At 40.4% G+C, this 11804-nt stretch overlaps 1 protein-coding gene across 2 annotated transcripts in view; it reads left to right on the forward strand.

The window, feature by feature from the left end:
* Window positions 1-11804, forward strand: part of IL4R (interleukin 4 receptor) — a 16566-nt gene extending 4762 nt beyond the window's left edge. The window contains exons 2-10 of one of the 2 annotated variants that reach the window (XM_009320506.1): window positions 410-523; window positions 4341-4482; window positions 5341-5495; window positions 6573-6727; window positions 7339-7495; window positions 8297-8396; window positions 9021-9090; window positions 9229-9305; window positions 9409-11804. In XM_009320506.1, the coding sequence (XP_009318781.1) occupies window positions 445-523; window positions 4341-4482; window positions 5341-5495; window positions 6573-6727; window positions 7339-7495; window positions 8297-8396; window positions 9021-9090; window positions 9229-9305; window positions 9409-11746 (3273 nt within the window). In that variant the 5' untranslated portion in view covers window positions 410-444 and the 3' untranslated portion in view covers window positions 11747-11804. Of the gene's footprint in view, window positions 1-409; window positions 524-4340; window positions 4483-5340; window positions 5496-6572; window positions 6728-7338; window positions 7496-8296; window positions 8397-9020; window positions 9091-9228; window positions 9306-9408 lie in introns of those variants that run through there. The other variant, XM_009320507.1, reaches the window with a different exon arrangement.

Below are 11804 nucleotides of genomic sequence, written 5' to 3' on the forward strand. Positions count from 1 at the left end.
CCCAGGGAAGTGGTTGAGTCACCATCCCTGGAGGTATTTAAAAGACGTGTAGATGAGGCGCTGAGGGACATGGTTTAGTGGGCATGGTGGTGTAGGGTTGATGGTTGGACTCGATGATCTTAGAGGTCTTTTCCAACCTTAATGATTCTATGATTCTATGAAAAGAGTGGGTCCACTGCCAATATCAGTCCAGTTTCCTCTGTAACTAAAACTTTGCAGAAAAGTCTTGTAGCTCATTTGTATTATCCTTATTCTTCTACACTTCTCATTGTTCCATGAGCTAACTTTAGGGAGATCAGGCACTGCAGGGGATCTGAATCCTAACATTTAGCAGAGTGGTAGGAAGAACTACACCCTTACCTTAACTGGGACACTGATGTAAGCTTATAATAATGTTTTCTGTTGGCAGAATTTCAGCACAACTTGTCCTACTGAACCTGGCCAATGTCAATGATGGTAAGACTCCCAAGTGCTGCACCGCATACCCTGTGGATCCTTTTCTTTTCATATACAACAAATGAAGGTAAGTTTGTCAATGTTTTAAATTATTATACTGAAGTTTTTATCGACAGCATTTTCTCATGACTAGTAAGCAACACTATTACCATTAATTAACTAATATAAAATGTGTAACTTCAAATGTCAGGAATATCAGAATACTAGAATAAATTCTTAGATTTTTTCTTTTTATTGACCTTTTCCATACAGGCAAGAAAAAATAGGAATTTGCAGGAAGGAGAAACTGAGGTTTGGAAAGTCATCTCCCCGATTCCCCATTATCTAACCTCTATTGGACACCTTGCTGCAAATAAGGTGCTCAGCAATAACCCAGGGACATCTCTGTAGAAACCCCATAAGAGTAGAAAGCACTAGTCTCTCATTTGCTTATTTTCATAACTGCCACTGTTCACCATGCAGGACCTTGAGGGAGCTATGCTCATGAAATGGAGCCTGTAGATCTACTGTTAAAAGGCATCTGTCGATTTGTGTTCTCTAAAGTGTGCACAGTTACTAAGTTGGAAAATGTAGTTGACTGAATTTGAAGAAATTTTGCAGGTGCTTGCTGTAAGACATTACGTGCTCTGACTTGTGCCTGTGCAGGGGCAGGTGACTGCCACATGATGTCCTATGTGTTCTTCACTAGACCATTCTTTTGATCTGCCAGGACGTGTAGCTGCGTTAAGTCTTAATGCTGCTTGTTAGCTGATGGTTATTTTCTGAAGTTCAACTGGCAGGGGCTGAATGTGAAAATGTTTTTTTCCTTGTATCTTTTATGATATTTGATTATAAAGAAAAGTTAGGTATATAAAATCATGTTTTCCAACAATGCATTTTTATTCTCTGAATAAATGAATCTTACATTTTGCTTTCTGTAGTTATTAAGTAATTCCACAGTAGTCTACAGGGTTTTTTTGGTTTTTTTTTTTTTTAAAGCAAACGAAAATAGTTAAAAGACAATTAAAAATAGCCTGTCTCTAAAAAAGAAGGTTTATTAGCTACTTTCTTATGTACTGTGAAATAGTACAATTTGAATTAATGAGAAGGATCAAGGCTTGCGAGCGTGCATTGGCTGGGTCATCTGATCTAGGTAGTCCCACATTTTCACTAAATGATCTTTACCGAGGTTTAATTTTACAGATTCCCCTCCCCCCTCCCCCCCCCAGTTTCTTCAGCATGGTATTCTAGTTGAGAATTAAAAAAGAAATCCCATGTTTCAGTTCCCTTTTTAGCTACACGAACTGAAAACAAACTCTGTACTGTATGTGGTTTCAAAAGGAAATTCTCAAATATCTGAGGTTTAAAAAAAATACGGTGTACCAGAGGTGGAAAAGGGAGAAGGTCACAAGAAAAGAATACGGAAGCTAATTTAGAGTTCTGAAAATACTTGAGGACACTGAAAGGCAAGATAAAGTAAAGCTGCTAATCATCATAGCTTAACACAGCAGGAAGAGCTTCATTTAATTGAAGTATTCTTCAAAGTGTAAGATCATTAAGACATTGAAAAATAATGACATTCTTTAAAGGGCTTAAAATGTTAGTACTTCTTTTAAAAGTGCATCTTAAAGTGGAAAAAAAAAGAAACTAACAAAAATACAAATGGCAACCAAATATAAACAACAGCAACAGGATAAATAGATAATGGTTCTTTTAAAATAAATGAGCAGTGTGACTTACAGTGTTGCAGAAGCTTAATCTTTAACTTGCTGCTCTTCTGATGATTCCTGGGGGTTTTTCTAAGAACTGGGGACCATGCAGAACAGAAGGGAACTAAATGTGGTGCTGCCACCCAGAAAGGATATCTGAGTGATAGCTCTTATCTACAAGATAAATATCTAGCCTTAGTAACTAAAACAAAACAAAACATTTTCTAAATATTTGAACGCTAATGAAACTGTGAACTGCAGTCAGTTCTAGGTTTATAACCAGTCAATATACCAGACAATTTAGATTATGATTTTTATAGAATTTTTCAATGGTTCCTTGACGTTGCCGTACATCCTTACTTGCGTAAGTGAGCCTCACTAAGGTTATTGAGCTTGTTCAAGTGATCCAGGACTGCTTGGTAGTCAAGTTTTGTGGGAGGCCTTTTAGAAAGGCAAGTGAAGGTGATGTGTGGATTTTAATGAGGGTGAAAGGCCATACACTGACAGTACTAAACAATTGTTTCTTTGAGTCAGGTTTTTATTGAAGTACCAGAAGGTCTGGTGGTAGATCCCATTGTATGTACTGTATCATGTCCACTAAAACGTATCTGACCATCATGTTTATTACGTTTGTAGATACGGTACTGTATCAGAGTATGCGGAAGTTATATCAGAATAAATAACACAAGTGGACTACAGAAAAGTAGAAATGTAGGAAGGATAAAATGAAATTAGGTATTTTTGACAACAAAAGGTTTTGCTTGGGAGGAATAATCTGAAACTTAGGTAGCCATGGGAAAGAATAAGTCTGTGAAGCAGCAGTGGCTGAAGGACAAAGACCTTACAGGATGTGAATTGTAGGCATCTTAATCTTGAATTTGCAATGTAAATGACAAGAATGGAGAGTTACTAATGTGCTGGGCCGTGTAAACAAGATTATGTACATACTATAGAGAAATGAAATCGTGTCTTTATATGGCCCTTGTATAATTGCCACAGGAAACCTCCTAGCAGAATCCCTTAGGAAACTATCAGAAAAATATCAATTAATAGGATTCTAAAAACCAGCCAAAGCTATTCTAAATTTTTACTGCGAATTGAGATGTAGAGCAGGAGAGAAGTATTTAGATCTGTACAACTTGTGCAAGAAAAGGGAGATATTGTTAATTTTTACCAATAACAGAGAAGTGAAACATCAAAGGTGGCAAAGAATTGTCCGGGATGATAAAAGTATTAGCTATTTCTGACTGCTTCATTTAGAAATTATCACATTCCAGTACCACGTTTGGCACACTGTTAGTCCTAACAACAGCATGACCTTACTGTCACATAGCTCCTCCTCTTCTGTTCCTTGTTTCACTCATGTGGAGTGCATTGCAATAATGGAAAATGAGGCTGGAAGCGATACTGAGGATTGTGTATTCCATCTCCCTTTCCAGTTCTAACAAAGGTATTTTGACCGATGTTTTCTATTTTTTTCTTAAATACTGCCAGTGAAAGAGATTGTAAAGGCAAACATTGGGAGTGCAGAGACTTTGGGCTTTTCTGTACCCTCTCAATGCCTGGAACAATGTGACTCAGTCTCTCCAGGTCTCCGAACACTGTCATAACAATGAAAAGTAGAAGACAGAACAGGAAATACTGAGTGAAATTAAGAAAAAGTGTATACTAGAAGAAAGCCTGTGACAGGAAGATCTTCTAGGCAATGGGGAACTGCTCTTGGGAGGCAGAGGGCGTGCATTTGGGAAGCTTTGGAACCACTGTAGATAAAGCATGAGTACATGCCTGTAGGCAGTGATCTTGGTCTGACTCTAATTATCTGCATTTTGGCTTTTGTATTTAACACGTAGGATGATGCTGTTTTATAATTAAATGTTGATGTGTTTTAGATAGAGCTATCAGAATCAGATTTTCTATGCTTGGAAGACTGTGTTGGATGAATTGTGCCTTTCTATTTCAATATTACTACTGCAGACCTTCTTCCTCTCCAAGACCGTAGACGTTGTCTCCAGAAAGGTGGAGACATTTGGTGACATGCATCTCTTTCCATTTACCCAGAACACGAAAAACAACAATGCTTTCAATTAATTTATAGGGGGTTGGTAACTCTGTTTAGATGGAAAAGCTAATGTTTCTGCTTAGTCCAGTTTATTCTTTTGATTCTCTTGCTTCTCATTGTGTGCTGCTTCTCCCTAGTTATAGCTGCAGGACATGTACAGGAATTTGCATGCTTCAGTGACTATGACAAAGAGCTGGTTTGTCACTGGAAGGTGCCTGCACAAATGAATTGCTCCAAAGAATTCCTGCTCTACTACAGGAAGGAACTTTTTATTCTGCCGTAAGTGTTTAATAAGGTGTTACATTATCATTGTTGGAACTTCATATATCCTATAGCCATTATCAGCTTTGATTCCCTCCCTCTACTGTGGGTGTCTGGGACAAAATGTAATCCAGATTATTATTCTTGCCGGGAGGAAAATGGGTTGCTGCAATTAACAGCACTCTCTGTTTGGTGGTCTACTCTTCTGCAGACCTCTCTGCACTCTTAGTACAGAGGAGTGATCAAGTCCTACTTGTAGGGAGTGGTAGGGCTCTCATAAGTTTACCCAACCTTCATTTCATGAGAAATTTTACCTCCTTCAGGTGAAATCTCACCCAATTTACCAGTCTGTAGCAAAGGTACTCTCCCCTGGAGCCCAGGTAATTATCTCTGCATACAGTCTAACTCTGTTCAAGCACAGACTGTTGTCCCTGTTCTGCAGCAGGGCCAGTCATCATCTCCTACAAAGGAAGATGCATCTGGACTCTCCTGTTCCTCTCCATATGATTTCTCCACACAGACATCCAAAGATGTACACTGTAGTAACCTGTTCCTGTACTAGCAAGCTGTCAGTCCGCTCCTTCAGATGATTAAATGTGACAAAGGGTGTTAATTTTTCCTGTTGGGATCAATCCTTAGCCTTTCTGTCAAGTTTTTCATTTGTGCGATACAGATATCCAAGGGGTGTTTGGGGAGGGTGTGTTGTTTGGGAGAGCTCAGTTTTTGTTTGGATTTGTTTGGGCTAAACGTTTCTAGGACCTGAGCTTTTTTGCCTCAGACTTGATTAGCTCTACACATTGAGAAGCTCGATTTCACCTTTTCAAGAAATAGTGTGCCACACTCTAAACATCACATAATTTTCTGCCTGTTTTTCAGAAATCGTGTGTGTGTCCCTGAGAATGGAAAAGACAGTTTAAGCTGCACTTGCACAATACATCCAGATTATTTTGTATCAGGCCTCACGTATATACTTGCTCTACAGTTCAATGGGACTGATACGTGGAATTACAGTGTTACACCAGCCCTGGTTGGTAAGAAACTGTTTACTTTGTCACCAGGACATCTGGTTCCAGGCTATGCAATCCTAGCTAATTCCTCGTTCATTTCACTGGAAGAGTGTTTCCTTACCAGAGGTGAAAAGTGCCATGCTGACTTAAATGCAAAATCCATTTGGCTTAGAAACCCGATTCCGGAGTAGATTCTTAAGGAAAGAGTATAAGTAATGGGGCAAGCAGAGAGTGATTCTTCCTCTAGCTGTACCCTCTCAGCTGCCAGACAGCAGCAGTTTGGGGGCTTAGACGTGCATTTTACTTGTGGCAGTAGAATTCAAGGATGAAGAGAAATGTGCTACTTCCAGTTTCTAGAAAGACACTAGGCTATCTGTACTGAAATTTCTTCCATTCCTGTCTCTGTCATACTTTGATTTTTCATGCTAGTTGAATCATCCCCCTGAACAGAGATTTTTACAGTAATTGCTGTTGGATTATAACAACCAGTGATAAAAAGTTAATGACTCTGCTCTTTCACGGGACAGAGCATAGATACAGTTTTATGTCTCTCTAGTTTGCACCTAGTTTGTTTAGAACAGTGTGCTTGTTCGTAACACTTGTCACCTCAAACACTCAGAGAATATCATTCACATACCTTAGGTGGGCATTCATCTGCAGCAATGAGCTGGTTCTTTTCAGAATACTTGATTGCCGCTGCTACTTATCAGCAGAATAAGCAGGAGCCTGCATCAGTTTCTAAGAGACAGGTAGCCAGGACAACCTGGCTGCAAAGTTGTCTGAAGCTCTGTGCCTACCCCATGGCACAGTGTGCTATTGTGAGGGTGCAGGTTGTTCCCATTTTTCCAGGCTGAAAGCTGCGTCCAGTGCACCAAAAGGTTGACCTTACAGTTTGTTCAGCCAGCTTGGAAGATTCAGTGCTTGTCAATGAATACCTTGTATGCTCTATTTTGGCCTCTATATCCTTGTGCTACAGCATAGTGAAAAGGGCTCAATGCATTAACTGCGATGAGATTCTGGTCTCTGGTGAATGTTTGTCTCTCTGCTTCTCAGTGCTTTCCCATTGCCATGTTCTCCTTAATTGTATTTTTTAACATACAGTTAAACCAAGGGCCCCCAAAAATCTTGCCGTTGAGAAAGTTGAAAATGGTAATTTCAATCTGAGCTGGGAGGAGAGCTACTCTCCTCCATCCATGCTCTCTGGACAGCCGGTTATCTATGAAGTGAAATACTGGAGGAAGCAGCACCCGACAGAGGTAAGAGACAGCCAGTCTCTTGATTTTCTGTCTCTCTGGAGCTTTCAGGTTTAAAAAGTCCTCTGAAAAGTCTTGAAACCATTTCATGAATAATGGTGTAAGGGCCAAGCAAGGGCAAGTCACACAATGTTCCTGATAACACACTTGCCACAGGTCACATTGTCCCAAAGTGATTCAGCTGGGCTTTAAAGGACTGAAACTCTTCTGACTGCCACCCCAAAATGGTCTGCTGCTCACAGTAGACAGGGCAGAGATTGAAAATACAATGCTTCTGTTCCCTGAACTTCATTTGCTCCTTAGACGTCAGGAAGCTGGAGGCTGTTCATGACTCTGGCGCACTTGAGGCATTTCAGACACCCTCCTGAACAATCCAGCACTTTAAGGCTGGGCTTCTTCTGGTAGGGGATGAACATACATGGTGGCACGTCACAAATACCACCCGCTCATGACAACAAAATGCAGTATCACACACAGTGGATAAGGTATACAGTCATTCATTTGCCCATTTGTGAAAGGTCGCTGAAACACATAACGCTATTGTTGTTTAATTGCTGTCACTAACCTTTCACCTCATAAAGAAGCCAAAGTGAACTTTCTCACTTTCTTTTCAGATTTCTGTAAAAGCAATTAACTACCAAGCAAAAAGCTTTGAAATTACTGCAAGCTCCTTGAGGAGAGGCTATGATTACGTTGCAAGTGTAAGGTGTAACTATACAGACTACCCGGCGTACTGGAGTGAATGGAGTGAAGAAGTTGAATTTCACTACGGTAAGTATTGTAACAAATAGCAGCTTGATAAAAGTATGGTATATTTTTATAAACCGTATCATCTATACCCCGCTGCTCTCCTCTCAGAGGAGAGTTATGGAATCATCATCTTCATCCTTTTGAATATATTGTGGATAAATCTGTAAAGGCTTCCAAAGAGACTAAATGTAAAAAGGCAACTCCTGGGGAAACTGAGGAAGAGAAGACCAAGGGAAGTTCGGTTGTTTAGCCTTGTGGGAAAAAAAAAGGCTGAAAGGGAATGTGTTTATTTTCTATAAATATTTCATTAAGTAGACACCAGGGAAGGAGAAGAGATATTTAAACTAAAGAACAACATTGACGTAAGAGCAAGCGGATATAAATGAACAAGAGAGATTTAGGCTGCAAATTAAGCAATACTTTAACCATCAGAGGGCTGAGGGTTTATAAAAATCGCTGAAGAGCAACAGAGAGGACAAGAAGCATAGCTGCACTACAATGGAGATGATAGTGCCATTTTAGGGACTGTGTGACAGGTTTGTCCCCAAGAGCTGACAAATGGCCTCACATTACATGTTGGCTCTCCCAGCTCCTAACACTCAGAGTAACTGACTGCAGTACCTGCATTGACCTTTCAGATATGCTATACACCATCACCACTGGTAGCTGTGTATGTTCTGTTGTTTATCTGCTGGAGGCCTTATTTTACATCCTCTAAAGGAGCATTTTTTAAGGTGCAAAAGAAGAGCAATGAATTTGGTATTGCCCAGTACTTGTATTTATATGCACATACACATGGAAATGTATATGTTTATTTAACAGATTACCAAGTAACAGCTGAAGACGTTCTGCAGATGGCTGTTCCCGTATCCTGCATACTGATCATGGCAGTATCTGTAATTTGTTACTTCTGTTTTACCAAGTAAGTGTCATACCGTCCACAGGTTTTATAGAGTAGCAGTTTGCACAGATACCAGTATTGCTATTGATTAGCTGAATGTCTAGTAGTACAGGAATCTAATGTTGTGTTTTTCCTCAGCACCTTTATCTCACTCTCTATGAGCAAACGTTTTATAAACACAGGTCAGTTGCACGCTGTCATTTTCTGAATAGATAACTGAATATTCTTTATTAATCTTACTAGAATGGGCTTTTTATAGCATCCAAACCAGGCTGCAGTTACGGGGTTTGTCAGTTTTGGACCCCAGTCTTTGCTGGAATTTCAGTAATGATGGTTAAATATCTGTATTTCTTTTTAAATTTTTTTAGTGGTAAGGTGAAAGTGGGATCCTATCTGTTTCACACATCATTTCAAACATGATTAGAAGAACATTTGACTGTGGTTGTGCAGAGCAGTCACGCACCAAACATATAAACATCTTTGCACTAGTTTAATGAAAAGCAGCACTTGGAGATGCACGGAACAAGCGCTTCCTGTTGCTGCAATGCAAGATGGCTAAGAGGGAGAGAAGAACAGAAGAGGGAAGTGTACACTGATGAAGCCAAAATGCAGTCAAAGCAAACAATTTTAATTCTTCTCTTGCAGAGTGAAGAAAGAATGGTGGGATCAAATCCCAAATCCAGCAAAGAGCCATTTGGTCGTAAAAAATGTCAAGGTAATTTAAAGGCTTTGCAAAAAAATACCTTTTCCTGATCACCAGAAGTAGAATATGTAATAAGTGCTATTGTCTGGCTAGTGCAGGGGATACTAAATACAATTCACGTGTCCTAAATCTCATTTGTATCTTTATTAGTTTTCAGTTTTGTGCTACATTGATGAAATTAAGTTCCCTTTCCATGACTTAAAGCAGAGTCATATGGAAAACCAAATGTAAGTAAGATAGAGGGAAAAAAAAACCCTCTGCTTTACAGCATGAAATAGTTTCCTATTACATAAACTTTAACTGTCCTTTCCTTTTGACTTCCAAAAACAGAAGTTGCAAGAACTGTCTGGCTCAAAGTTTGCCAAGCCAAAACTTCAAGGGAAAAGATAACATCAGAAATGTTGAGAAATGTTGCAGTTGCCACAGCAAGTCTGAAGAGTGGTTTCCAAAAGGCAGCAGTGCAGTTTTAACCCCGGAGACAATTGTGGTTGAAGAGTCTATAGAAATCTGTGAATGTTTAACAGACATTGAGGCTGAGAGCCAGGAGGAGACTAGTGACCAGATCACCATGTTTGAGCCTTGTGAGAGCAGTGTCATTGCTTTCAGAGAGCACACTGAACACAATGATGCACTAGCTAGCATGTTTATTGAGCTCCTGGCAGATGAAAACAACGTGCGAGACAATAAAGACCCAGACGTCAGCACAGGTGAGAATAAAACATTTGAGAAACTTGAGTCAGAAAATCCGTCACAGCGAAATCCAAAAGAAAGCGCAGCCCAGAGTCAGCAGCCATGTGATATTTCTCATAGTGACCCCCTTTTCACCAAAGCCTCTCAAGATGACTACAATTGTAGTACAGCCAGCAAGAAGTCAGAACAATCAGAAGAATCCTTTGAATCTGGCTATCAGAGCTCCAGTATAAATTCTGCTTCTCTGGATGCAAGAGATCTTCAACACGTGGTTCATCAAAGCCTTTTTCCATGTGGTTCTGGAAGTCAGCATGACTTATGTGTCCTGATCCAAGAATCTCCAAATAAACCATCCTTTGGGACCAAAAAAGACAGAATAAGCAACCCTGCACACAAGAGTTTTGATACGCTTGTGTCTCCATCCATGGGGCTGTGTAGCTCTGCATATAGGAGCTTTGACACCCTTATGTCTCCATCCGTGGAGCCCTGTGGTTCTGCCTACAAGAGCTGTGACACCCTTATGTCTCCATCCGTGGAGCCCTGTGGTTCTGCCTACAAGAGCTGTGACACCCTTATGTCTCCATCCGTGGAGCCCTGTGGTTCTGCCTACAAGAGCTGTGACACCCTTATGTCTCCATCCGTGGAGCCCTGTGGTTCTGCCTACAAGAGCTGTGACACCCTTATGTCTCCATCCGTGGAGCCCTGTGGTTCTGCCTACAAGAGCTTTGATATTCTTGTGTCTGCATTCAAGGAACCAAGTAGCTCTGCATATAAGAGCTTTGATACCTTTATGTCTCCATCTATGGCTAACAGTAGCCTGACTCTGTGTTTTGAAAATGTGTGCTCCTCACCACCTTTGACAGAGTTTTCAGAGACGCCAGAACTTAGCTGCAGAGGTCAAATTTATCGACCCCCTAGCAATCAGACATGTTATACCAACTACAGATCTCCCTGCACTGAGCTTGATTTTCGAAACATCTGTTCAGAACATACTGATTTTCCATCTTTCTCTGCACATGCAAATGACAGTGCTTCAGCTTTCCTACCAGAGGAAGAAATGCATAAGCAAGTAACATACCAAAATGTTCAAAAGAAAGGCAATATAATTTCTTGCCCCACTGGACCTCAACCATCTGGTTATCAACCTTTTGATAATGCAGTTAAATGTAATGGTATATACTGTGACAATGACAGTGAGGTTATCTCTAGGACACTATATGAACCCTTCATTCATCTTTTGTACAACAACCTGAGAGAAACACCTCCAGATACTATAATCTGTGAACCTGACCAGAGGACAGATGGCCATGTATGTTTGATTCTACAGGGTTTTGACTGCAGCATTGTCCCAGGTTTAGCCTCTAGTGAGAATGTCATGCAGACCAGTGATGGCAGCCTTTGGATCATCAACTCTAATGAGCTGTCTAGTGATAGCAAAGATGAAAATACCAGCAGAGACGAACAGCTGTTGCGTTTGTTAGAGCTGAACTGTCAAGATTTTAACAACAGAGAAGGAACTATAAAGGGGACAAAACCTAACAGCTTTAACTATACTGGTAAAGGAACGCAAGAGAGCATCAGTAACAGACTAAATACTGACTTTCAGTGCCACTTGCACAACCATTTGAGGAAACTTGGAAATGCAGGGGAAAATAAAGAGGTGATAAAGCGTGCCGTAGGCAGGAGGTGTGGCTCAGCAACTAGCTTACCAGAAGAATCACTGGACAGCATTGGGCTAAACTTAGAAAGAAAAACTGCAGAGCTCCTGGTCTCAGACAAGTTGTCATGTCCTCTTTTTGTGGATAATTCCTGTCCTCCTGATTCTCACACCGTTCACAGTGAGGGTTCCAGACTGGCACCTGCTGTTAAAAAAAGACCAGTAGAACTATTGAGGGAAAACAACAGGAAGAATGAGAAAAAAATGAAACTTGTACAAGCCTTTGCACAGGAGGACAACTGCTACATGAAGGTAGCCTAGCCACACTTGCCAAGACTAAACCAAACCAGTCTTTGGAAATAAACTGTTTGGCAAGTTG

This window comes from Pygoscelis adeliae, unplaced genomic scaffold, assembly GCF_000699105.1.
Source record: "Pygoscelis adeliae isolate BGI_AS28 unplaced genomic scaffold, ASM69910v1 Scaffold173, whole genome shotgun sequence".
Lineage (NCBI taxonomy): Eukaryota > Metazoa > Chordata > Aves > Sphenisciformes > Spheniscidae > Pygoscelis > Pygoscelis adeliae.